General features: G+C 43.8%; 3 protein-coding genes across 8 annotated transcripts in view; 1 reads left to right on the top strand and 2 right to left on the bottom strand.

Moving 5' to 3' along the window:
* The first annotated feature begins 1,679 nt into the window (after positions 1 to 1,679).
* aanat1 (arylalkylamine N-acetyltransferase 1) lies at positions 1,680 to 5,559 on the top strand. Its single transcript, XM_040186973.2, has 3 exons — positions 1,680 to 2,172; positions 2,570 to 2,724; positions 3,717 to 5,559. Exons 1-3 carry the CDS (start codon positions 2,025 to 2,027, stop codon positions 4,020 to 4,022), a joined length of 609 nt encoding a protein of 202 aa, XP_040042907.2. The 5' UTR covers positions 1,680 to 2,024; the 3' UTR covers positions 4,023 to 5,559.
* LOC120825376 (inactive rhomboid protein 2) lies at positions 5,140 to 22,776 on the bottom strand. 2 transcript variants are annotated; one of them, XM_040186972.2, is made up of 18 exons: positions 22,507 to 22,776; positions 14,839 to 14,981; positions 13,600 to 13,763; positions 13,120 to 13,303; positions 12,404 to 12,625; positions 12,075 to 12,203; positions 11,494 to 11,603; positions 11,041 to 11,259; positions 10,780 to 10,891; positions 10,341 to 10,415; positions 9,691 to 9,852; positions 9,180 to 9,265; positions 9,014 to 9,077; positions 8,807 to 8,901; positions 8,632 to 8,707; positions 8,456 to 8,556; positions 7,814 to 7,967; positions 5,140 to 6,613 (listed from the first exon to the last, which is right to left on the bottom strand). In XM_040186972.2, exons 2-18 carry the CDS (start codon positions 14,974 to 14,976, stop codon positions 6,182 to 6,184), a joined length of 2,523 nt encoding a protein of 840 aa, XP_040042906.1. In that variant the 5' UTR covers positions 14,977 to 14,981; positions 22,507 to 22,776; the 3' UTR covers positions 5,140 to 6,181. The 2 variants fall into 2 exon arrangements, with proteins under 2 accessions (XP_040042906.1, XP_040042905.1); XM_040186971.2 differs by having other exon boundaries at positions 14,839 to 14,984; positions 22,507 to 22,741.
* An 813-nt stretch (positions 22,777 to 23,589) lies between these two features.
* acox1 (acyl-CoA oxidase 1, palmitoyl) overlaps positions 23,590 to 27,786 on the bottom strand; it is a 12,790-nt gene continuing 8,593 nt past the window's right edge. For all 5 annotated transcript variants that reach the window (XM_040185976.2, XM_040185975.2, XM_078080371.1 and 2 more), the window contains 6 exons: positions 27,501 to 27,691; positions 26,856 to 27,035; positions 26,490 to 26,595; positions 26,246 to 26,389; positions 25,914 to 26,120; positions 23,590 to 25,666 (listed from right to left, as the gene is read on the bottom strand). In XM_040185976.2, coding sequence (XP_040041910.2) covers positions 25,616 to 25,666; positions 25,914 to 26,120; positions 26,246 to 26,389; positions 26,490 to 26,595; positions 26,856 to 27,035; positions 27,501 to 27,691 — 879 coding nt within the window. In that variant the 3' untranslated portion in view covers positions 23,590 to 25,615. The remainder of the gene's footprint in view (positions 25,667 to 25,913; positions 26,121 to 26,245; positions 26,390 to 26,489; positions 26,596 to 26,855; positions 27,036 to 27,500; positions 27,692 to 27,786) is intronic.

The following is a 27,786-nucleotide window of genomic DNA, read 5'->3' as shown; positions in this document are numbered from 1 at the left end:
GGTATCCCAATTGAAAAACTCACAGAAGAATCTAAAATAGATTCTTACTGTCATTGGATTCAGATCCAGCCTCTCAGCCAGGATGTCAATCATGTACTTGTGTGCAGGGGTGAGGAGCATCTTTCGCTCTTCTCTTGCCTGCTGGTATTTGGACTGAGAAAGACATGGGTTGTAAACAACAGCAATTATCTTACACAAGTAAGACTGCATAACAAAACTTCATACTTTTAATGGGTGCATTGACATGTGTTCTGAAAGCCAATGATCTAATAAAGGTGTTAACTTACCTGACCACCATGCTTGTTTATCTTTTTAAAGAGCTCAGGCAACACCTCCTTTGCTGTTGAAAAACAATCAGTCACTCTGCTTATTCTCTCTGGTTCAATTTTTTTTTAGTACTTTTTTAAAAACTAATTAGTTGACCCAAACCGCCACGTGAGATTGTTTCCTACATCCATTTAGCCTATGATAACACCAAATACGTATTAAATAAGTGTAATCTTCCCCTAAAGCAGCAGACCCTTGAATGTTAGTGCATTTAACTTACACATTTACAACGGCAATAAAAGCTATTTAATCAATCATCCCAGAAAGGACCTCTGACTACTCTTGAACAGAAAATGAAATAGTTTAGACAGAGAGCACCCGCGGACTGACTACTACCCCCCCCCCGATTATGTGAATGTGATTTTTTTAACAGAAAGGTAAAATTGGGAATCCCACAATTTGATTTTAAAATCTCAGTGACAGACGATATAACTCATTTTACTTTGTTTCTTTAAACATGGCGCAGACCCCAACAAGGAGATATTGATTCCGGATAAAACATCTATCGCAAGAACATTTGAAACATCACATCTGAAGATATAAAAGTGCGCATAAAGCTCGGCTCGCATCCAGCTCTGTGTTCACCTGGAGATGGAGATTACTTTCAGCCTTGTGACCCCTACAAGGAGTTCACCTGCTCTTAGACCTCTCATTACTACAAAACACTGAGGCCTCTCTGGTTTTCTCTAGAGTTTTCTTAAATCTTTGTTGGAAAGTTGCGTGGAACCGATTCGTGAGTGACGTGGCTTTTGCTTCTTGAAATTCTTGTCATTTCCCACCGAAAAAGGTGATAAACAACCCCTTCGATACGCCCCGTAATCCGCTTACAGATTCTGTAAAAAAAAATAAAGCGTGCACAAAATTGTGAGCTCGACTTAAAGGGACAATGGAAAGTCTGCTTCCGAGAAGTCACATGAAGAGTGGTAAGTCGATTCCTTAAGATGGCCTGTTAGGCAACACTCAAGCCTCACTCAATCCTCTCAGCTTGAACACAACACATTCAATTCAACTGTATTCATTTGGTGCAGCTCAAAGTCACCGATCTGCACAAGGGAAACCCAAATAAACCTCAACGAGGCCTGAGGGGGAGCGACACAGGGGGAACCCCTCTTGCAGGACGTCCAGTAGTGGACGGAAGTGACGGAATAGCACAATAACACAACGGGGTTGCTAAGTAGTAAGCAGGATAACATGAAATAACTACTACTGAAATAATAACAGCAGATATGGTCAATTACACCGACATGAATGGTTAAACAATCGGAATGGCTCGTGGCTCTAAATTCATACGTGCACCGTCTGCCACACAGGTGTGACTGTTCCACCTGATGCTTGTAATTGTACCACGTTGTGAGAACACATGATCGGTAAGTACCAAATCAGCAGCGGGGGGGTGTCGGTGGCATGATTAGGGTAATTAGCCCTCCTGACCTTAACTAAACTTGTTTATCGTTCAATTTGCTCACGGGGAATCGATCATCCAGCTGGCTTTGGGATTATAAACTGTGCACGCGGCTACAAATACCTCCGGCGCGTCGCGCTCCGCTCAGTGTTCCCGCGCAGTCCCGTTACGCACGGATCAGGTTCGACCTGCGCTGAGAAAGGAGCGAGACGGTCCCCTCTGGCCTTACCCCGGACCCCCCCTTTCAGCCCGGCTCCAGAGGGAGGCTCGTTGGGGGAAACAACAACACCCGAGCATGTCGGCGGTGAGCATGGTGCCCTTCATGCGGCCGCTCCATATTCGCTCCCCGGGGCCGCGGGGCCGCCGACACACGCTGCCGGCCAGCGAGTTCCGCTCCCTCAGCCCGGAGGATGCCATCAGCGTGTTCGAGATCGAGAGGGAAGGTGCGCTGACTTGTCATGTTTCACGGCCGTTATCGTCATTCGCGGTAACGCACAACGGAACGTTTTCCTTCGTTTAAAAGCGTAATTTCGGAAACAGCTGCAGCCTCGGTTCACATTCTTACTTGCATAAACTTCCAGTAATGAATGATAACTCCATAATCAACACATATAACATACAAACACCTATATACATTTATCTTTTCAATATTTTAAATATATTATGTGGCACTACAAAAGGTAAATTGAACTCTTATGCGTAACCAGGTTAACGCACTGATCCAGTGTCTCCCGTTCACATTCCAATAATAGTCTGAATAGTTGGAAGTGTCAAGTGCACCTCCTACGCATCCAGGTGTCATTGTGTCTAATGTCCTCCTCCTCCTCCTCCTCCTCACAGCCTTCATCTCAGTGTCCGGTGAGTGTCCTCTCCATCTGGACGAGGTGCGTCACTTCCTCACCCTGTGCCCTGAGCTGTCCCTTGGCTGGTTCGAGGAGGGACGTCTGGTGGCTTTCGTCATCGGCTCTCTGTGGGACCAAGAGAGGCTTACCACGGTAAGACACGGCACAGGACACATGGACAGTAATTTAGCCCAGGCGGCCTGGCAAGAGAAATGCAACAGGTTCAAGTCAGATTAACAGAAGGGACTGGTAAAGATTTCCATAAAGTGTGATTTTGGGGAAATTCAGTGGGATAATATACGTTCCACAGATCCTCCCGTGTCTCACGTGTGGGGGTAGAACCAGCTTCAGCATTGTCACGGCCTCCGAATACCACCTGGAGCAAGATAAAGGGCCCTTCAATTCATTTTATTTTGTATAGCCCAAAATTGCAAATTATAAATTTGCCTCAGAGGGCTTTACAGTCTGTACACATACGACATCCTCTGTCCCGACACCCACACATCAAGAACATGTTAAGAACATGTAATGCGTTTCACAATTCTACTAACCGGATAATGGTTGACAGATTAAAAAGTTGAATTTCTCGCTAGTTCATTATGCACTTAAGTGCAAGGCATCTGTCTCTGCAATAAATAATAATACTTCTAAACAAATGGAATTAGGGGATAAAATACGGTGGATTTATACAAACGTAATGTCACAGTTGGAGGGCCGATGTGCAAGGCAGTGCAAAGGATCGGCCGAAGGCAGTCAAATCGATGAACCAAAGGTCAGGGGTCACAGTGAATATACAATTACAGTTTTCAACGGTTCCTGAAATTCCTTCCAGAGATCTGTGTGATCGCTTCTTTTTTAATTTAATGTCATAAATGTGATTCTGGAGGCTGAAGCAGCTATCAGAGCTTAAAGGGAGAGCTTTGCTGAACAGCGGAGTCACTGTAGGATGACAAAGAACACAGCAGAGAATAATCAGTAAGGGCCAGCAGACTTGATCACAATTCCTCACTTAATCAGCAGAAGTGAAAAACAATCTGACCCCCGAACAGCAGAGAGACAGTTGGACATTTTTTTAAATCCCTTTGGTGGTTAGTCCAATAAGAATGGAGCAGCATTTACCTGAACCCCCCTCCCCATTTCCCCAGGATGCCCTCACTCTCCATAAGCCTCAGGGCACCACCGTCCACATCCACGTCCTGGCCGTCCACCGGACCTTCCGCCAGCAGGGCAAAGGCTCCATCCTGATGTGGCGCTACCTGCAGTACCTCCGCTGCCTGCCCTATGTGCGCCGTGCCGTGCTTATGTGCGAAGACTTCCTGGTTCCCTTCTACCGGAAGTCGGGTTTTAAGGTGCAGGGCCCCAGCAAGATCACAGTGGGGCCCCTCGCCTTCATCGAGATGCTGTACCCGGTCAGGGGCCACGCCTTCATGCGACGCAACAGCGGCTGTTGAGGACGGGAGGAATGTCTTTCTGAGCCGCGGCCCTCTTCTTTTGGGGACGTCTAAGCAGCTTTGTGTGAAGCCCCCGAGCGGCGCGGTGTTTTTGCGAGCGGCACTGTGGGCGAGAACGGTTCTTCAGGCGGCGAGGAGGTCGCCCGGATCGCGAGAGTCTGAGGACAGCCGAGAGCTGTTCCTGACAGCTGGACAGAAAAGTGCTCAGAGACTACAAATGTCCGAATTATTGGACCAAAGTACCGAAAGGATGAACTTATCTCAGATTTGCATTGAAAGGATACCCATTTCTTTGAAAAGAAATGAATTATTGTATTCATCAGAACACAGAAGCCTTGTTTCTTTTTTCCCCTTTAAAAAAAAAATTTGTTACTTAACCAATCTGGCTTTTCTATAACGCCAATTCATTAGTCAAATAATCAGTATCGGCCCAGTATGCAGTCTGTACTGTTAAGTTCTGTATAAACAGCATGCCTGAGGATAATGTCACACTTTGTATAGCTATGACAACGATACGACTATAAAGTAAGACGTCAAAGTGAACAGCTGGCCTTCGAGGACTGTGGGATAAGGATAGAAAGTGAAGGAAATCAGCAATCCCACACCAGACCACACGTCAATGTGTTAACTTTAATTAATCAGTGATTGTTGTGTGTACATAGAAATTCCACAATGTATATTTAGCTTGTCAGCATGTTTCCTAAATACATGTTCTTGAAAAAAGATCTGCTAGATAGTTTCCTCCCGCCTTTCCCCTCGTAGGAAATCACCACCTCTGCCTCCCAAAGTCTCAAATCGAGACAAGTATGTTCTGCATTTGTTTGTTCTTCAAATGATGCAAATTCTATTTTCAAGCATTACATGTGCGATCTGAGGTCTTTCCGTTGTTTTAACAGGTGCACCACAGGGTGTATTTAGTGGCTGTTTTGGAGATTTCTATCAAATCAAATATCTGTGTTTCTGCTTATTGTTAAATCTAATTTAGATCCATTCAAATTACAATATGCAGTTAGTACAGAAAATGTAGAAAATTGATACAACTCTCTCACATATTATTAATGCAAGTAGATTTCAACATATAAATTGAATCAACACAGAATAATATCGTGACCAGAAATGTATTTGAAACCTTTTATTCCAATAAATAGAAAAAAGGGAAATGATTTGGTCCCCATGCGAACTCCGCAGTGACACTGGAGCAATGGACAATCCTGACTGGAGAAGTGACTTCAGATCAAACCCTTGCATGTTAGAAGGCACAGTATAAAGGTTTCCTTAAAAGAGCTCACACTTACTATACCCTAGACGCTGGGATCCTTGATTTGTAGCAGTGGTGTACAGAAAACAGGAGTGATTGGCAAGGACAACATGCATATATGCAAGTAGCACATGTGGCTGCTTTCTATGGTACTCATCAGCTTACTGAGAGTCGGTCACGACCTTTATGAAAAAATAAAATGAGGCATCTTTGTCTGTTTAAGGCAGCTCGGCTTACTAAACCACTGCCATTTCACTTATTTCAATTATTAAGTATTTCAGCTGTACAGGTTCACGACTGTTTAAAACAGACGGAAGGAGCAGGACTGAATGGCAGCGTGTGTGGTGTTGAACTCAAGTGTGTACAAACAATGTGAATGAGTGGAAGGAGGCATCGGACGTATCTCAGATCACTGGGCCACCGAAAACGCAATGACCCACCACAGCATCAGTCCTCCTTTTGATCTCAGCTGTTTGTCCTGTACACGGTTAAAGGGAAAACCAACTGCTGGCCCGAAGCAATTCATTGGGCCTCTTTAGATTTATGGGGCTTTGAGCAGAAGGAACATGTAAGTCTCTTGCTATGTAGATCATTTTCTTCAGGTCCAACCTGCTTTTTGCAGTTTCGCCGTCCTGAGTATCTCCGGCCCATTAGCAAATGGAAATGCTGGCGGGTGCCACACTTGACCGACGATTAAAAAGTATGAGTATTGTTTTATCGAGGTTAGGCTGAACAGAAGAGACTGATTCAGCTTCATTCACGTGGACTTTGATCAGGTCCTTTGATAAGCAAATAATACAAAAGCATTCTTAAAAGGCCACTGAGTTGACCTGGAACCAGCTGACCTGATCACTGGCTGGAAGACAGCAGCTCAGCATCACGCTCATCAGCAGCCTGGAGATTAGTGCACCACGTCGTTGATGTCGTGGTCTATGTCGTACCGTTCACAGAACTTGCTTGTGAAGGGCAGGCAGGTGAGATGCTCCAGCCAGTGCCAGTTAATTGGGTAGAAGTAAAACCAAACAATGAGCGAGGAGAACAGCCCGATGTAGGCCAACATCGAGACAGCGATGAGGATTCGCTTCCGGTACTTGTCGAAGTTCCCGAAGGTGACGTAAGGTAGGAAGGCGAAAGAGAGCAGCATGCCGCTGAGGAAGCCGAAGATGTGGGCGATGTTGTCGATCCACGGCAGGAGGCCGCACAGGAAGAGGAAGAGGACGATGCCCAACAGCTTGAGGAAGGCCTTCCATGGCTTCTGCAGCATCTGCCAACCTTGAAACAGCTCGACAAACAGGCAAGCGAGGAGGCCGAACTGAGAGCCGGCCGGACCGACCTAGAGGAAGAGAAGGAGACAAGTTACCACTGAATTACTCCAGAATTTAAGAGAAGGGAGCCTCCGTCCCGACGAAAACACTACTCGCATAGAGTTGTAGAAGAAGTGCCGCACAAGGCCCGGGCCAGGCATCACAGTGACGTCGGGGCAGAGTTCGGAGGCTCGGCCTGATCAAAGGCAGATGGCTAATCTGATAAGACGTCAAACTCGCACTAACAGAGAAGGTGCATGGTACCGCGCCATGTGCACATGACACGCCCACATCCATTCTTCTTGTGTGTGAAAATGTTTTAGTTTTCTGCACAGGCTCAGCCACTTGAGTTGAAAAGATGTTTTCCTGGAAGAACGGGTTTAGCCAAATTAGATTTGAATGAGGTTCATTAACAAGTTACCTGCTCAAAGCTACTTCTTTTACCGATGCAGAACAATAAAAAGCACATGCAGGTAACTTTTATTTGCTGTGCACGACCTAAAACCCAGTGCTCTTAACACTGTTCTCTTCATAGGAAAGACTCAGCAACAGTAAGGCAGTCTCACAAAGTGTTTATCCACTTACACTAAGCTCAGTTTCTCCAGCCGCTTGCACAGTTAACAGGACGAGGTGATTCCTGTGCTCCCCGTCAGAGACCTGGCTAGATGAGGGCAGTCCGCTCCGATAATCTCTAGTATGAACTTCCCCCCGGTAAGTGAGCCAGGGTAAACTGAGCTAAGCCAGTCAGTGGGAATAGCAGGCAAAACCGCTATAGTTACAACGGAAATGGGTTTTTACCTAAAGCATCAAAAATTGATGCAGCAGCATGAAATGTAAAGACTGTCTCAGTTCCCATTCGGACCAGATTTAGCAGCTATTACATCTAAAAAAAGAGGTGGCCAGAAGGAGGAGGTAGAGCACAATGCACGAAGACGCAAAGTGCAAAGTAAGGTAGACTTTGGGTCTTTAATGCATTCAGGGAACGTGAAATGCTTTTGAAGATAAGGTAGAGAGGTCCATATCTCACACCAAGGATTTTGCCCATCGACCATTGACAACATGACGTGTGTTATCTGCTTGTGTCACGTGTGAGGTCTTTCTTGTATTACAAACAAAACGTCTTTGCTTGAAGAACTCTTGGTAGAAAAAAAGTAGTCCCACCAAGTGTACTGTACATGTGTGCACTTTGTGTGCGCGTATCTATGTCTTTGCATGCGTGTGCTCCTTACCTCAGCTCTGTAGGGGAGGAACAGGGCAGAGGCGAGGTTTCCCGTGATACCACTGAGGACATAGATGATGGAGATCCGCACCCAACCAGCCAGCTTCTCCAGGTCTCTCATGATGGTCATCTGGAATACGACCGACACCAGACAGTGCAACAACCTACACCACCACCACCAGTAAAAAGAATTAACCATTTGCAATGTCTGTAGGTATTTCAACCAGTGGATGGCATTTCTTAATCCTTAAGCCACGTTGGATTTATTTGTCTTAAAAAGCAGAGCGAAGGGATTTGTACTCGTGCCGAGTATTAGCACTGAGGATCAGTATATATGGGAGTGAGCAGCTCACGAGCACTGGGGCCTCATTTAGAAATATTTCAATATGATTCAATCCCAAAGGATTCTGACAATGAAACCGGGCTTAGCTATCATCCATAGCACACGACTGAAACGTCTGATTGACTCAGCGTAATAGGTTTAAGGCTTTGCCAAAGCCATATTAACCGTTCTCTCAATGCTATTTAGTGGTTATAAAGCATTACTTATTCAGTGGCTACATTTGTGCTTAAATTGACTCTGCTGAAACACAGAAAACAAGCACACAAAAAAGGAACAAATGTTTGTCTAAGGGGGGTTTGTGATTCGTACCCAGCATGGAGGAAGAGAGACAGCCACAGACGGTAGAACTGATCTGGAACATCGGGGTTAAGGAACGGCAACAAGCCGCACACCTCGTCCAGACAGTGGACCTGTGCAAGAGTAGTGCGTGTTTTCAAGAAAGGTCCAAACACAGACATACAAACACGCAAAACCTCACACAATACCTGTGAGCAGAGTGTGGCCTCCTCGTGGAAGTAGCCATGCATGAAAGAGCAATACTCTCTGGTTGTGATCTCACATCTACAGGAGGGACAAGCAAAATCAAATTCAAACTCTTTGAAGAGTAGATCAGTAGATATCTGCATGCCTTGAAGTCAGTACACAGAACACATGTCTCACCTGCCCTTGGTTCCTATGCAGCACGGCCGTCCCTTGATGTTACAGTCCATGTGTCTGTAACCTGTGTGGTTCCACCTCTTGGGAAAGGTACACACCTGGAGATACATGGAGGCCGCTTCATGACCAGAGAAACGTCCCTCATGGTAACATTTAATGAAGAACACTGGTGTAGAAAATACAAAAGAAGAAGTAGGAGTGTCTCCTTACCGGCCAGTGTGTAATGTCATCCGACCATATATGAGGCTCTGCAGAGGCAGGTTCTTCACACACTCTAGTCACATGCAACACACAAGGACAACATCATTTTTGTAATACAAAATGATAATGACGATCTGAAGGTCTTGTGGCACAATGATCCCATTCACATTCTCACCTGGGATCCTGGTGACAGACGGAACCGGAGGACCTGTTTGTGTCCACATGCTCATTCGTCCATTTAATAAAGGTCGCCAGCGTCTCCTGCATTCAGAGTTATTTTTGCAATCACTTTTATAGAATAACAAAGGAATAGAATAATACACAATTTAGTAATCAGTGTACATCTTGAACACAAGTCAACATCTTAAATCTGAAGAATGTTAATCTGCACAGAAAGGTATCTTTGCATTCATCACAGTTAAAACTTGTTTCACTTGAAAATGTAATTGTAACGCCAAGAAAACTCTGATTATATGCTTACAGATTATAGCCTTACTGTCAAGTGTGGTTGTAGGGGTGAGTGTTTGTGGCTAGAGATGTGTTTAACTTGAGAAGATTAAACACTTTTTGAGTTTTATAATTTTGGGTGAATATTTATTGTAATGTTGTTGTTTGACTTTTTTCTCAAACTGAAGCAAGTTTTTTTGTGACAAACTAAGAAAGAAGTTGCAGGATAAATTGCTTACGGAGCAGTCGAAGCTGAGGGTCTGCACGCATCCCGAGTTGTCATTCTGAACGCAGCAGCCGGACTCTCTCTCCAGATCTTTGGCCCTCTGGATCAGACTGACTATTTGTGTGTCCTGACGAATGCACGGGGAGAACTTGGCCCCCAGGTGGATTAGGTCATCCTGAAAAGTGGAGGAAATACTTAAGCAAAGATGCAGAAACCTGGCCCCACATGCATAGTGAAGTAAGAAGAGAAGAAAAAAAACTCCAAATATATCCCTCATATGCATTAGCAGGTTGTGTGATTATAACTAAAACCACATTTTTGTGGAAGTTACAGAGTGTTACTGAAGTTAGCGCTTGATGAGAGGAACAGTGTGTGACAGGAAATTAAGTAAGTAATAAAGTTGCATACTAACAAGGGTGTAACCCAAATACAACAGAGAATGCAAACAGTGTCCAATGTCACACAATGATATGCCAGCTAGTGAAATTGTAGAAAAGAGTAAACATGTATTTATTTCCCAATCTGTCTCTGTTTATTTTAGGATCTGCGTGCGTCCTTTTAGGGAGCAGTACGCTTGAGCTGTATAAGCCAAAAAAAAACATCTACTGCAAGTGTCCGTCGAGGTGAGAAACATGCAGTAGAGTAACGCAGCAGGGGACTCACAGAGCTGGGACCAATCCAGAAGTTCTCCTGTTGGATATGCTTGACACTCTCATAAATACCTTTATTCTTCAGCACCTACAGAGGGCGACAGAGGGACAGGGTTTTCAACGGATCGGCTCAGTGTACAGCGAGAGATGATCAAAAGAATCTGAATAACTTGCATATATATAACTGGCATACATATTTGCATACTTCTATTGTGGATGAATTCGAATTGACTGAATAAATAACGCTTTTGTCATTCGATTGCTCATACTTTAGGCCGGGTATTGATTGAGCAGATTAGTGAATTCAGATTCAGATTCCTGCACAAAAAACAATAACACATAACACATGACATTTTGGCACAACCGATAGCCGAATGTTTTTGTCCTGTTTGTAGTAAAAAGCAACCAATCATGTAAAAAATTCAATGGGTTTGCGTTTTCAGCTTACTCACCAGTTCAGTCGTAGAATGTTGTGCAAACCCCACAGGGGCAAAACCGTATGTGCAACAGGCCAGCAAAGTGATTACTACATGGACAAATGTGATCCAGTAGGAAAAGTAGGGCCTAAAATACACAGCAGAGAACCACTGTAAATCAGTTGAAGATCATAACTAACTAAACAACATATACTGTGATGCAAAACATACAGATGATTAATGTCACCCTTTGTTTTTAAAACCAACCCAGGCCAGAAGCATCGTCTTATAGCTGACCTGTGGCTGTGGAAGTCATCCAGCTGCTTCTGGACGTTGCTGCTGAGGCTGCGTCTGTAGTGCCGGTTTAGCCACTTCCCCACGACGCCCATGCCGTACTGCCGCTTGCGTTTGTCGAATGCAAAGTGCTTGACTTGGGAGGCGATGCGACCACCCCGGCGGGGATGGCTTTTCTCGGGCCCTGCTGTTGGTGTCCTGGGTGTTCGACAGACGTCCTTACTGGGATCGGGAGAAAAACAAAAGAAATGGAAAGAGGGTGAGAGGAGACAGAAAGGAGAAGGTAAGATGGAGAAGAAGAATTAAGGTGTACAAATTTGCCAACTGGATGGAACTGTGATGAAGAAATCCTTTTTAGCGATGGAATGTGTGTAGAAAAATAATGATCATAGAATATTCCTGCTTTGTAGACAGTTTAGTGACTTTCTAAATTTGTTTGGTTATGTATTTACTCACAGGCTTGGAAACTTCTGGTCAGGCTGCTCGCTGGGAGCAAAAGCTGCAGACATGGGAGGCGATTCAAATACGTCATCAGCCATTGAGTACAACTCATCATGGGCATCAACCTACGCGGGGGAAGTCATCGAGGTCACAGAGGGGGAAGAGGGAACATATGACAAATAAAGTCTGTTTAGACATTAGGTTCCTGTTGCAGCAGACGACATTATGTGTATCTAAATACAGATCAGCTGAGATAATTTGTGATAGATATATTGATAGATATATTTATAAAGAGAGTACATTTGGGGGAATTGATAAAAGTTGCGTAGAAGGTTTAAATTGTTCACAGAATGCTTGACCAATACATACTTATCAGATATGACTGTATGGAAGGGGAAGGGGGGTGAATAAAAGGAAGATGGTGGTAGCTGAAGAAAGGAGCCCGATGAGAGACTAGCAGTAAAAATGGAAGTGTGACTGCTGACAGAGGCAGGTTCCAATAGGAAGTAAGAAAAAAAAAAGCCTAAGAAAGTTGCAGCAAAGATTTGAAATTGCTGCAAAAGCACTGACAGGATGATAGAGAGAGGGAAGCAGACCTTGCTGAAGAAGAGCGACTTGGAAGTGTCCGCAGAGTCCACGGTGTCCTCGTCCATCCAGCTGGGCTGGGCGAAGCTCCTCTTGGGGAAACTGCGACCAGTCTGGGATCCTGCCAAGCCGCTATGGCCCTGAACAACCAAAGCAGAGCATGACACGCCAAAATTAGACCTTTATGATGGTTCTAAGATCAGCTCTGCTCTACTCTCTATAAGATTACAATACTTAAAACATTTCAGTAAAGTTGTGGCTGCAGAATGAGCGAAACAACAGTCTCCTTCCTTTCTACAATCCATCCTAACACTCACAGTTTTTCTGGAATCAGACCCACCCGCAGCAGGTTGGATGCAGCTCGGATGCTCATGCGGGCAACAGACTCCCTCTTACGCTTGGGGAAGCGGGAGTATCCGGAGCGTTGGCTGGTGAAGGAGCTGAGCGAGTTGAAACCTGGTGTGAAGGGCCCCCCTTCAGCCGTGTGTGGCGTCCTGGGGGAGCGAGCGTCCATCTCATCGGGGCAACGGAAGGCCCGCCCCCGTGCCAGGGGATCTACGATCTACCGAAAACACATGAGGAGTTTGTGACATAAATATTTTCCCCATGACATTAAAATACGCTACAACAAAAAGAATGTGTAAACGTTTGCGTTTGACACAGTAAAATACTCTATGGTGACGGATGAGTAGAGCCGTCTGAACTGAGGGGAGTGACATGTCACCTGCAACTGGATTCATTTCTTCTATCCTCAACTCCTTCCCTTACAGAGAAGCACGTCGCTGTCACCATACAGGTCGGACGATTATCGGCAGTTATTACCCGTTTGCTTGTTGTTGAGCGGAGAGGGGCGAAGACAACATGACTGCTGCTGAGCCTGCTGTGTCTCATCCTGTTTTTTTCCCTGTCTTTGGTACTTATTTCCATAGGAGGATACTTTTATTTTTGTATTCAATTCAGGATATTCATATGTTTCTAAACAAATGAATTAGCACAAAACTTTTGTCAGGATGTGACTTAGCGGCCCACAGGGATCACACTCTCTCGATAGACTACCTTGGGCATCTTTTGTGCTGCTGGTGAGTCCGGGCCCTGGTCCAGGCTGCAGGACGCTTCGGACTCTCTATACTGGGCCTTCAGCTTGCCGTAGCGCTGGCTGCAATGGCGGAGGCTCTTCCTCTGCCATACTTGCTGCTTGGTCTCACAGTCCTCCCCAACCCCGAACCACTGGGCTGTGTTCCTAACGGTGCAGAAAGACGTCATTATCACTGATAGCATCTGAACCTCTGAATTTTTGGGATATGTTGCTGATGAACACCGACTAGATAGTTGTATGTTGTCTGCTGATCAGAGGGATTCTGACCTGAATGCTAACAAAGTGTGGATACCAGAGCACTTTCATGACTCATTAGGGGGATTGACCAGTAGAGAACAACAGCTTTGGTGTTTTTTTCTTCTACGTGGCCTCATGACCCGGCTGACTATTCATGAATCCACGTGGACAAATACAATAACAACGACTCAGGCAACACTTGCTTGCGGATGCTTTGCGAGAGCGACGCTTGTCTTCCAAACTTTGCCCTCCTGTCTCGGAATGAGAAGCCTCCATCTCCTGCTCCTTCTTTGGTTCCAAAGAGGTTCTCGGTCACAGAATCGGAAGCTTGACCGCTGGCGCTTTTCTTTAAGGACGGACGTAGTGGCTGACCGGAGGAGAGAAAAACTGTTACAGCACAGTAACTCAGTAATTGTTGCTATTGTATGATACGATATATAGTGCCTACACACACTGGAAAATAGACATATTATTAGAATTTATATAATCTTGGTTGTAGGAATATCACAATGACCTGAATAAAAGCTAGATGAAAGTGCGCAGCTTTTTACAGAAGAATTAGCAGAATAAAACACAATTCATTATTGTCATTCCGCAGGGAGAACCTCACATTGAAGTGTACAAGTAGTGGGTACAGTTTGAACTACAGCAAACACAATTGCAAAGCTTTTCCAAATTTGGTATTACTCAAATGTGTCTTGGCAGGGGAAATAGCCAGATTTAGAGTGTGTGGCCTCTTTCTTTTTTCTGTCTTGTAAAAGCAAAGCTGCTTTAAACAGCTGAATTCAAACTTTATTTGCATGTTTATTACACACGTTGGGAACAGTTTAACTCTAGCATGCTCAATTGACCTCTAACGGCGTACTTCTTTGTGTAGCTGCTAAGGAACGGGGTCTGCGGGGGAAAAGACACTGCCCTCATTAAGTTTTGTTTTATCCACATTTTGTTATTTCCATATACATACACAACGGTGGAGTCAAATATTGGGGCACGGCATCTCCTTGCTAAAGTCCATCAGCCCGACTCAGCTGAATTTCAGACGCCAAAAAACATCAAAACATTTGTTGAGATTAGTCTCCAATAAAGTCTCCTGTGATCACTCCTGAATGAGCCACTAAATCATCGCCATTTCAACAGCCTTGCAGAGGTAAAAGAGGTCAAATGAAATGACCACGGGTTTGAAATGTTAAGTCTTTACAATCAAAAGAATCAATCTTTTTATCGGAAATGTTTCTTGTCAATTCCTAATATCCGACAGCAAAAATGATCATGCATGGTACAGAATACAGCCTGAAGGTAATTATTAAAAAAACAACGTTAATGAATTCAACACGCAGGCTTCAAGAGGAAGTTGTCTTTTTTGTGACCAGAAGACTTATAATAACATCTGCCTGTTGAGAGCAGCATGGTCGGACGGGGTCAGGTGAAAAGGGTCAGCACACCTGTTTAGATGGATCGTGGGACGTCATCTCCTCCCGAGGAGGGATGGCTATTACAAGGCTGGGCGGCTTCTTGCTTTTCAGACGGCTATCTGATCGACCTCCGTTTAGAGGAGGCTCCTCCCCCTCCTGTGATGCCATCCTGCCTGCTGGACAAATCACAATGGATGCAATTTAAAAATACAACTGAAACATATATGTACATTGAATATGACATTGCCATTGCCACAAAAAAATGTGTATGGAAACCACAGCTCAAAGATTTAGTCTAGATTTAGATTTAGATTATATATATATATATTGTAAATGCATTATACTGTATATATATTACATATATTGTTATATATATTATTATGTACTTAGTTTCGATTAAGTTTATTTACGTTGAAAGTGTAAAGATTTCTTTGTCAATAAACCATTAAATGACAAAATAACCAGACGCATATGTATTCCTCATTTCTTTTTAGTTGATATAATTATAATGGAAAAATTACTTCTCATTAATTTGCCTTCAGATAGCATCCTCGCCATTAGACAAACAGCACAATCTCTCCACTGAGTGATTATCACAGTTGGGTCTCAGCACAATAAAAATACTTAATAAAGAGACGGAAATGACAAAAATGAATTCAAGGGAACTGCTCAACCAACTAAATTAGTACAAGCCCCCCTTGGAGCCCCTACCATGCGTACTAGCAACCGATACACCAGCTGTTAAGCAGTTGGGAGTTACACCCAATGACATCACATGTGATCAATAGTGCTCTCAAATCACGACGCAGGTGGTTGGTAATCAATATCCTTCTTCTCAGATTGAACCGAAGAACCGCCATCGAAATCATTTTCTCTGACTGCATATGATGATGGTGATCTCTCTGTATTCATTATAAGTAGCTCTGAATGCGATCGCCGGTTAACGTCTGACATGTCACACAACAGTCAACTTGACAACAACACTGCTGGTTGTAAATAAGTGTTTACATTATTGTGACATGGACACATAATTAACTCACTCTATCACGTGTGTGTCAAATACCCAAACACATGAATCCCATCTGCAGACTGGTCCGTTGAGGTGAACGTGATACGATTTACAACCAGTCGCTCGGTCTGCTCAGGGACTAAATATTGATATCAAACTTACTGATCTCAGTCTTCCCGTCTTTACCAATCACGGTCAACAGCGGAACAGCCAGCCAGTCTATTCCTGGTGCTCAGAATGCCTCGTAGCATTACACTGAATATTTACCGAGAGCAAAAGGCGTTGCGGACAAACAAACCTACAGCATCACAGGCCTCGGCCGACACATCCATTATGTCATCACACCGCTGAGAGCCTTGGAGATGTCCTGGAGTCGCGGTTTAGAAAATCAATGCAAGGCCCTCGGTGTCTGCGGCGGGACAGGCAGCAGCAGAGAAATCCGACACCAGCGCAGCCAATAGGAGAGTTTCCCATCCGGACCAGACTGGGCTTACCATACTGCCCCCCCGCCCCCAAAAAACTACATTTCCTAAAATGCTTCATTCTAACTAGTTGTCTATTTCAATTCTTCAATTAGGTGAGATAAATATTTCGAATTTGGACAGAAAGCACAATTCATCCCTCCTGAAAGCGAGAGGAGGTCTGTGGTTTGGTGGAGTAGTGGGTACAGGGAAGAGCCCCCCCTCCACTTAGATAATGAAATAGCTAGGAATTAGGCTAATGGACAGAGTGCTCAAATGAAGGGGAGACTGCTGCTGAACATAAGCTATACATGTAGACAGGCAGTGGACAACAACAGGCATCTCCACAGGGGAGATAACAGCGACGGAAACCTACAGGACACGAGGCAGCAAACGGGGACGGAGAGTGTTATCATGCTATTTTCTATTAAGATTTGACAGATAAACATATATAATACTCTATCGTTTTAATAGAGGTGGATAATCATTTATTCTTCATCGAGATGAAACAGTCTGTGTCAGGTCTTATCTGCAAGGACAAAGCTGCCGTGCTTTAGGAATACGATCTCAAGTGGCACAGCCCTACTAAAAATAGTAGAGTTAAAGGTGTGAGAGGGGGATCTACTGCTGTATGCACCATCATTCCACTGAAAGACTGTGCTGTGAATTGTTGAAGCTTTAGGATACTTTTATATTCAGATTTACTTAATGAACAAACACTGTTCCACAGGAAACGGAAACTTAACAATGAGTTCAGTTATTTTTACTGAATCCATGACATTAAGCAGAACCATGGAGCCTTTTGGCTGAATAAACATTGTTTCTTACTAATCATTAACCCCCCGTGAACTCGCTCTCTCTCTCATCTGCTCAGGAGAAGGATTAAAAACAGTTACACTGAACCATATAAAAGAAGAAAAGAGAGGAGAACCTCCCCCCAATCCTCCGTTATGACTCGCTCGCTGCCGTCTCAGACCCTAAGAGCAGGGATGAGGAATGTCAATAATGACATCACCCCCAGCTTTTCATCGAATGTCACCGTCTCATCCCAGCGCTTCAGGGCGTGACCTTTGATACTCAGTGGGGACTGTGGGCTGTCACTGTGTGTTCGGTGAAATCACGTGTTCATCGCCATGGTTCAGTCCCCCCACCCCCTCTTTTTATCACTGTTTCTTTGTTTGGTAGTATTCCGGTTTGACTCATGCCTCGGGCGGCGTTCTCCCCTTTGAACCTGGACAGCAGCGCGGCTCTGGATGTCCGTGTCTTCTTCCCCCGGCGTACAGGCCTGCACACGTGACCTGAACGCAGGGCTGTGGGGCAGATATCTCGTTACATTTTGTGCCTCGCTCGCTCCACGCGGCAGCTGAGCGTCTTCAGAGGGGCCAAACACGCTCACAGCTACTTATGTGAAGTGTAGCCATCCCTTGGCGAGGGCACGAGGACGCTCGGCTTCATCAGCCTACTAACATGAGCTTAAATGCGGCTGGAATGTTTAACAATTAGCCAAGTATGATCTCGCAGAAACACGTGCTGACTATAAAACACTGTGACTAGATATTTTATATCAGATTCTTAACTATCGCTATTATTTATTATTTATTTACTATTATTATTATGGACGCTTACGGTTGAGTTCCAGCTTCATCGCTTCTGTTCATCGTCTAAAAACAGGATCAACTTTTTCTCCTTTGGAAGCAACCAAACTCTTTCACTAGCTGCACATTTTTGACATTCTTCTCCCATCTGAGCCACGGCAATTATTGAGAAGCGGCACTACGTCCCTCCCCAGCAATAGAAAGCGTGTAGAAGCTGCTTTCTGTGTGTGGTAAAAAGTTTCACTGAACTGAAGCAGTGTGTGCCAGGTTCAGCTTCCCCCCCCTGCTTTTCCATTCAGGCATTTACACGACTTGCCAGAGCCACTAGACCGATATCCGACAACAATCGTTCACTGAACGTAGTAAATGGAATAATAACTTTGAGTCGGGCAGTGACAGCAGTGGCCCTTTTCTGACATTGGTGGTATTGTGCGATAGTGAAGACAACATTACATCCTTCCTTTTTTCCTTTCCTTGCTTATTCACACATTCTTAAACTGCAGTTACTTGACTTTTATGAAACTCTTCAGAGGCTAAATGAGGAAATGACCATCAGAAAGCTGCCTTATTATTTACTCATAATGCCACACACGTTTGCTCTAAAGTTCACGAGAACGACAGCTTGTTCATCTGTAGTGTTAATTCAATATTCTACCTTAATCTCTGAAATACAGTACGTAGTTCAACGCTTTTAAATGCTTTGAGTGCTCTTGGGCTTAATCTATAAATACCTCTTGAAAAAACAAAACAGCACATTTCAACATCCAGAAATCCATTAAAGATAACTTCACACGAACAATTCCTCAGAGGCCGACAGAACAAGTGTGATTGAAATCATGAAGCATCGGTGCACCGAGGATTAATAAGGCAGCTAGAGTACGGGTGATGATTATGTTCAGACAATTTTCACCTCCTCCCACAGATTGTATGTCTGACTGACACAGTGAGTAAGTGTGTCAATTTGTGTGTGGGACTGCACTGCACTGTGAGATAGAGTAGTAGCACGAGAAGATACTGCCTGAGAATGTTTTGCACATGTCTCTGGACATAGATACTCATCATCTCTAAGAGTAAGGAGTCAACATTATTCTCTATACCTGTACTTCACCTAAATGAGGATGAATTATAACATCCTGTTGATTCTCTGGTCCATATGCAGCCGCCATTACCAGTCCAACACGGTTCCCATGTTGCGGTTTTCATTCCAGACCGATTTGGCCCAGTCCAGGTCATAGAGTAGTTATTTTTGCATCACCCCAATTTACTATTTAATTTTTTGGAATGGCAAGGAAAGGCAACACGGTAACAGTAACCGCGACGTCTCCTGTATGCCTCATCTCATACACTTCCAATGAAGTATTACCAACAGTCATTACTCTCTTAATTCCCCACAAAGATACAACATTAAGTGGTCACAACTATTTGACTAGCAATGTATACACAACCGCCTCCCTTTACGCGAATAGGGCGTTACGGTAGATAATAATGAGCTTTACTGGCCATACGGCTTTCTCTCATTTGGGTACCCAAATTCTAAAATATGAATCCATGCAAAGAGTTTTCTTACTGGTCGTCTCAACAAACTGACCGGCCGTAAGCTGTAAATGGCAGACCGGAAAGGCCCGAATGTGAAAGAGCCTCTACGCGTGAGTGAGCCCGGCAATCAGCTGGCAGAATGACGTGAAAACCAAGGAGTGCTCCGCTTTAACAAGACCCTTTAAAGACAATCAAAACCCTTTGATGACACGTCCTCCTCCTGAGTTAACTTCATTCGTGCAGCACGCTTGGTTTCCTCCGTTGCTATGTGTGTGGGGTACTCATCATGACGGGGCAAACTGTAATCAGTCGAATGTCAAGGCGTAGGAGAGTGTGTGTGCATGCATGTGTGTGGGTTTGTGTGCATGTGTGTGTGCAGCCAAACAGACTGCCCCCTCATTCCTCACTTCCAGCCACAGTATCTCATGATGATGTCTTCGTAAACAAAACCTTGGTTCTTCACGTATCCCATTATACCCATCTCTAGCTGACGATATAACACCTCGGTGCCTCACACAAATCGATAGTTCCACTTCAAGGCTATTTTCAGTTCACTATCGAGGCGTTGAGCAGCCGTGGCTTTAACCCAACTGCTCCAGATACAGTTTCGAACGTTGCACCATTTTCCAAGATCCTACCTACCTACCTACCGTGCCTGAACCTGAATACTAAGGCATGTAGTTCCTCACAATCCTCAACACGCAGCCCAAATAACTAGACTAGTGTCCAAACGGCAGGTGTACACATAAACAAAAGGTACTGCTACCCTGTTGTGTTATTCGCTCTGTCGTCGCCACACAAGAGTGTGTTGCCCAAAACAGCTCACTTTTGTGAGAGAAACGCCTGTCAACTGGCCCAGCCTGGCTGTTTTAAGCGAGAGGGACAAAGTGGTGCGCTCTTCCTCGCTGTCACAAGTTAAATGCAAGTAGAGACATTTAGTCAGCTTGTGGAACTCCCAACAAACATGAAGGGAAATGAGCAGATTAGGTGGAACTGGTTGATTCAGCAAACTTTCTGCACCGCTAAGAGCTTCATGGCAAAGTCAAAGAATCCCAAAAAATCCTTTCAGTCTGTTTCAAAGCATTTCCGGAGGGCCCCTATATTCTGAGATAATGAGTCCAGTTGGCATGGGAGCGCCGCAAATAAATTCCTAGCCTATCCGGCATCTCAACTCTCCTGTTACATTGGTGGGTTGTAATCATAAAAAGGGGAAATAAGGGCACACTGCTTTCTGGGTATTATGCAGCAGCAGACAACAGATCATGGAATGAAAGCCCACAGAGGGGAGCGATAACAGGATTTGATGGTGGCACTGCGACAGATGGGAAGAAACTGAGTGCTAGTGGACGAGCTCAAAGCAGGGACACAAGTCATTCTTCATAATCAAAACTCTTGCTTAAGAGTTTAAAATGGACTGCGGTTATTGAGGAAGTTAAAATGAAGTAACGGAAACCTAGAGGCTGGTGCACCCTCTGTTAATGCACTCTTTGCTCACAAGAGGCAATAGGCAGACTAGTGAATGTCCCCCACTTCACTTAAGAGGCCTGAAAATCTACATGTCCCATTTGTAAACCAATACAGACATCTGCTACACATGTGCAAAACTAAGTTCAACAACAAACCACATCTAATTCCAAGAAGAAAACAAAACAGGTAGTCCTAAACAGCGACTTTACCTTTGTAGTTTGTAGTCTACGGAGCTGACTTGCCGTCTCGATGAAGTGTGACCTGAACGCCTCGTTCCTTGCAGTGTAAACTGTCTTATTCAGACACAGTCAGTTAACTCAGTCACTAACAGGTGTGCAGCTGCAAACGCCGTGCCAGTTAAACCCTGCAGATGCAGCCGTTGCTCGCCGTGAAGCATAAAACACCTGCCTTCTACAAAGGCACAGACCTCACAGCTGCAGAAGGTCACTATGATGTGCTGAAGACGACAGACATAAAAAGAGCAAAACACCATGACACTGAAATGGGTCTACAGGCCCGTCAAGCTGAATATTTATTCTGATATTTGGTCATTAGTTAAATTAGCAATCCTCATGAATATGCCGGTGTAAGTATAACAGCAGAGAGGCCTGCCAGGCCTTTTAACATGCGTCACATAACATTTACTGTAGTGTATTAACTGAGCTGCATACACAATAATGCCTTAGTACACATTTGTACTCTGTTTCCCATGGTGTAGTTATTGATCAAGACATGGCTCTATTCAAAAGGCAATGCATGATGGAATAGTGTACCAACACCAGCACGTCTTCATTAAGCAACTATCTACACATCGGTGGTGGTTTAACAAATAGAAGGACCAAAACCAGGACCTCTGTTTGGCACCAACACACCAATAACACCCCCATGACATACATGTCATGGGGGTGTGTTGGTGCCAATAAGAAATGTAAAAGTAAAGAAACGGAGTGACTCTGACCCACGCTTTACAATAAAGAAATCAGACCAAACATCCAATGTGTGTGTTCCTGATCAGAGCCTGGCACCAAAGGATGTGCCGTCTGCAGGGACGTGTGAGTCCGTCTCTGCACATGTCGAACCTACAGTAAGTTTTGAGCAGCATTTTGATTGCAGACGTATATACCCTCGACTGTGTAAATAAATAACAAATAAACGCCATATACATGTTTTTAAGCTTAGTTAACTTTCAGTTATTAGTAATTGCTCGTTCATTAAACAACGTGTGAACAGTCCAACATTCTTTGGGAAACAAATGGGAGGGTGCAACAACAAACGCCTGTGTCGGCACGTGGAGACTGTAAGGAACTTCACCGGGGGAAACTGGATGCGAGTCTTGGTGTTGGTTCATATTTGTCCCGGCGGGCAGAGCAACAAAGGGCTTGTCAAAGCTTGTCCGGGCGACCGTTGGAAGCCAACGAAAGGAACCGTCACTAATGAGGGTTTGCGTCCTCCAAGTAAAGCTTCGTTCACACCTGATACTGGAACTTGCGTATTCATTTTTACACATTCGATACGTCTTCATTTGAAAAACTACATAAGGGCTGTTTACTCAAACACTTGAAGTTAACGTTTGAAACGGTTTTAACCCTCCAAAATGAACGTAAAGGCCAAAGAGTTTCGTTGTACTCACCTCCAAGAATAAAAAAAGTGGGTCGTTATTCATGAGGGGGAAACGTTAAATGTTCGAAGAACAAGGCTACAGTAGCTAGTAGCTACTGTCCTCCCGTCCGTGTGTCACTAACATTACTTCCCTCTTTCTCCCTCCCAACATCGTAGACCGCGGCTCCACGGAGGAGCAGGAGGCGGAGCCATGACGAACCGTGTCAACGGAGAAGCAGGGGGCGGAGCTACAAGAGACCGTGTCAACGGAGAAGCAGGGAGCGGAGCTACAAGAGAGGGTGTGAACGGAGGTGCAGGGGGTGGGGCTACAAGGGACCGTGTCAACGGAGGATCAGGGGGCGGAGCCGTGACAGGCCGTGTTCACATAATAGCATGGGGCGGAGCTACGAAGTAAAAATAATTCAGTCAACTTTAGAAAACTTCCATAATGTGAAATGCAACCACGATAGAATCACTTCTTGAAGCAGATCTAGTGAGTCTACTGCTTTGTTTGACAAGATCACTAAGCGGAGGCGGGGCCATACCATGTAAAATTAGAAAAAACACACACATCAGTGAATAATGAAGTTCTCCTAACTCAGGATATGGTTTTTAGTGAGAATATTGCAGTGAAGGTGACTTTTTGTTTTTTTTATGTTTTTCGGGCTTGTTTATGGAGAATGTGAATTGATTTTAATGTGGTGCTGTTGGCTTGTGCTCAGCTGGTTTCAGCAGTAGGTCATTGCATTAAAATACCATTTTCAGCCCGCATGGTTAAAGTTACTTATGTATCTAAAATTCACAAGATTAATTTCAAGACGTTTGTCACAATAATAATGCTTAAATAACTAAAATCTGACACTGCATGTTACTCTCACCAGCAACATAAACATCTGGTTCAGATGACACTTTGCAAGCACTCTTTGTGAATAACATTGTCTTTTTAACATTCAAATGAAGGCAAGCAATTTAGTTACATTTGATAAATTGACATGACTTGTTCTTTGCGTTAACATAAATCTGTGTGCTGTATATTTTAATATACACTAAGTGTACTTCATGTTTTAAGATGGTTAACAGAAGGCGCAAGAGAGATTTTAAAACACTAAACACACTCAGTTTAGTTTTTTATTAACTTCCCAAGTTAATGACAATGCTTGTCAAAATCATTTACCTTTAGAATCATATTGTTTAAAATCATCAATATTCAATAAACCATAATCACACAAATATGGTTAATAAAGAGCTTAGTTACATATTGATAATCATGCCATTATGGCTGATATTGACAGATCATACAAATGCAGACATGAAACAATAATTGCCTTGTATTAAACACTCAACTAAATTAATGAGATTAATAAAACAAACTTCTACAGGCACAATTACCTCACAAATCATCTTTACAGTTCACATCGAGCATTTAGATTGAAGTTTTTCTCCTCATCATCATCATTGGGTCATTGGAGTAATAATGAAAAAATGTAAAAACATCCATCAATTTTACTGGAGTCTTTTTGTTGTTTTATCCACCAGATGGTTGAATTTAGTTACAATGTGATAAAAAATAAACTCCTTCCCACTCAGATTAACCAAGGGCACACATGTTTTTATCCTTTATTACAGGCTTTTTGTGAAACAGTTTATAATCAATGAATAAATCATACAAATTAAAATAAAGATTAAGTTGGCAGATTGCTTTGTATATGAAGCAGAATTACAGCAGGATTTAAACACTGAAGCATATTAACAACTGATTTACTTAGAGTGTGTGTGGTTTGAAATGGGGTTTTGCTCTTCATGAACCTCACACCATATGAAGGGAGATCACTAACTCACATAGTAAAAAAAAAAGTAAGTAACACCTTACAAGTCATACATTTATATAACTTGTCCCCAGAGGTGCTCTTACACATTTGACATATTTTCTCTCAGAAAATATGTCAAATGTGTCTCAGAAATTGAGGCATTTAGAACTAATTATCAAATAGTGATTGATTTCATCTCTAGTAAATAAGGTAAATAATCCCACTTTCTCACGTTCGTAGTGTCTTGATGGTCCCTCTTCCCTCTATTGAGCTCCAGTTCAGTCAAAGTACAGTTAAGTATACAACATACACGCTGGTATCGGTTAGGTGGATCATTAGAGAATGATGTTATCATTATACAGAACAAGGTGTGATTGGGCTCAGCGCAAAAGGCAAATTGTTTTACCACAGATGACTTTAAATGTAACGCTGCTGTGACTGAATTCAAGTTGACCCCAGGAGCCGTTCTCTACAAAAGGAAGCCTAAAAGGGAGAGTATTTGATTCTTAAAAGTGTACACTTTAACGGATGTATCGACTTAATGTGGGACAGTGAAGCTTAAGGCATTTTACATTCTTACTGCTCAAGAGAACAGCAAGTTTAAATTAGGAGGTTTTACCTAATGATGCTTTTAAAATATTTTGGTCAGTGTTTTAGATGGGACATTTTATATCTTCACTTGGTTTTTCGTAGGTTAGATGTTAGATTTGGTGGTTGGCCAAAGACAAAAGGATAAACGACTGCCTCTTTGATGATGACGAGTGGCAGTGTCCAATCCGATAAAATGTCAGCCGTCTCGTTGTCAGGGGAAACAGTTCTGGGATGTTGCTGTGAGTTTGTTCCTAATATAAAGCACTGATATGTGTAACGTTGTGTTGTTGTTAGTAAAACAAGACGGCTTGCTCACAATGAAGATCTATCAGGAACGCAGAAGAAGCCAAAAGAAAAGTTGGGGATAAGTAAATAAAAAAAAATTAATCAATCTACAGGAATAATGAAATGTGCAAATACTTGATTGTTTTTTTCAGTAAGCTTGAAGCTACTTTTTACACAAAATAATGGTTTCACTAGAGAGACTTTCCATTCCCCTTTTGCTTCTATTCTCCTCAATCGTGAGATTGTCTTTAGATTATTTGTGTCCACCCTGTTTAGAGCCCACTGTGAAGTGTATTGTGAATAGTGAATCAGTGCCGACGGCTCCAACGCGTTACAGATTGCCTTTAGAGTGGCTGAGAATAGTGATCAACTCATTAGGTGTTGTTGTGGTAAGGTTGTGCTCGTGTATGCTGTGTTGGTGGGTTTCAGCCAGGAATCGAGGAATCGGGGCTCAGCTCACAGTTTGGCCCGCAGGGGCTTCAGGTACTTGTGGAAGGATTCATGGACCTGGGGAAAGGAGGAGGAACAGGATGTTTAGCTTAAATAATGATCACCCTCACTTCTTCCTCCTCTAATGCCAAATGATTATCGTTGGCCATACGGGTCACTAATGCAATAGTGCAATTAAATAGACAGAAGGACATTTAAGGTCACTTATCTTCCATTTCTGTAAAATCAGACCTAACACATTACATTCCTATCAGTACCTTCTGTGCCTCAACACTACTTGTAATTCTTTCAGGACCCGACTTACCTCTGTGGAGTTTAGCGGGGAGCGGCGCGCCCACTCAAACAAGTTCTCATAGACGTTGCCATCATATCGTCCGAGGACCGACTTCAGCCTGTTGTCGTGGAAATCGAAGGCATCGACCAGAGCCACAGCGTTGGGCCTCAGCTGAGACAGTAGCTGTTTGATTCTATTAGAAATCTGCAGCACCTGGGGCACATTCAGCAGTCCAGCCTGAAATGAAACGGAGAGAGACAGCGGTAAATGCTAAATAACAGCGCAAACGGTGCAGCTTCGCTACATCAAGATTAACAGTTCATATGGACCATGTTGTTTCTGTATGTTAGGATTTTTCTGACCTGTAGGAAGTCTCCAGAGTTCTTTGTGATGCCATGCAGGGCGTACAGCAGAGCAAGTGTGGACATCACAGAGTGTATCGCGGTGTCACTGACCTCCCCGAGCTTGTCGGTAAAAAGCTTCACTACAACGTAGTGACAGTGGGCCTGAGACAAAATAAAACAAACATTTAGCATATTGGCTTGAGAGCTGGCCATCAATCTCTACAATTACCCACAAGTCCAGAACACAGAGAGCTCAACTTACATCAGAGGCTCTGACCAGGTCAATAGCACTGTTGTTCCAGGCATCCTCCTGGCTCTTGCTGTGATGCAACTCCTGCTGGATGCTCTTAGCTGCCAGCTCAACTAGACTACAAATACACAGATTATCTAAATTACCTAAAGATGTCATGAATGTCCATTAATTACAAACAATACACTTTTTATCTTCTCAGTTTCAACAGCATTGCAACTTATTTATTTTTGGGTTTGAGGTTTTAACCCGTCTCTTTACTTTAAATTTGAAATAACAACAGAGAATATAATGTAATGAAAAAAAAGTCTAAATCAACATGTGGAAAACCATGTGAAATGGTATAAGGCATTAAATAACTAATAACTAATCACTTACATAGCAGCTCGCTGTTTGTACACCTCCACCAGGCTGGCAAGGTCATTTATGTCCACCACAGTGGGTCTGCCAGCAACCGGCTGCGGCTGGACCCTCTGATGTTTTAGGTCATTCAGATATGACACAATGCCGCTCAGCTTCTGTCCTGCTTGAGCCTGCCGGTAGCTCTTCACCAGGTATCTGCGAAGACAAAAATTGAAGCGGCGCACAGGTGAGTGTTAAACAACTGAAACATGGATACACAAGCTGACTCCTCAATTGTGCCCATTCACAAATCCTTTGTGTGTGTGTGTGTACTTTAAGCTCAGTTAAGAGCTCATTGTGTTATTGAACAATTCAATAACGTTTTTAAGGGAAACATCACATAACAGCATTTGCACACTGACCTTTAGAGCGGGTAGCACCTAACAACAACAACAACAGCTACTGTTGGGGATATAAAATGTCACTGCTCTGTGTTTTGGATGCAGGAGGAGTCAGTGTGTGTACCCTGCATTTGTGATGGGATAGGGCTGCTGAATGGGGGTATGTTTATGCTTTTGTGTAACCACCAAGGGTTCTCCAGCAGGTGTTTGATTCAGAGTGGGGTGGAGAACCTGGTCCTGGTAAGATGTCCAGTATGTTTGATTCCTTTTGAGCAGTTACCTCGCGGTCTGCAGCATCATGACGGTGTTCTCTCCTTCGTAGGTGCACGTAGGGGTGAACTCGACGTAAATATCCGGCAAGCCGCTGCTGCGCGAGTAGCCGTGGCCGCCACAGGACATGCGGCACACCTCGATGGCAGAGTTTGTCGCCCAAGTAGTGAAGGCCTTCAGACCCGCAGACAGGGCATGGAGCTGGAGATTTGAAGGCAAAGAGGGGAAAAGAGCTTCAAGGAGGCCTAAGCACTATTTGACAACTACATTTCAAATCCATTGTTTGTACTAAATTT

Source organism: Gasterosteus aculeatus, chromosome 9 (assembly GCF_964276395.1).
Source record: "Gasterosteus aculeatus chromosome 9, fGasAcu3.hap1.1, whole genome shotgun sequence".
In the NCBI taxonomy this organism is placed as follows: Eukaryota; Metazoa; Chordata; class Actinopteri; order Perciformes; family Gasterosteidae; genus Gasterosteus; species Gasterosteus aculeatus.
The sequence above is the reverse complement of the archived record's forward strand: the minus strand, read 5'-3'. Positions and strand labels throughout refer to the sequence as shown.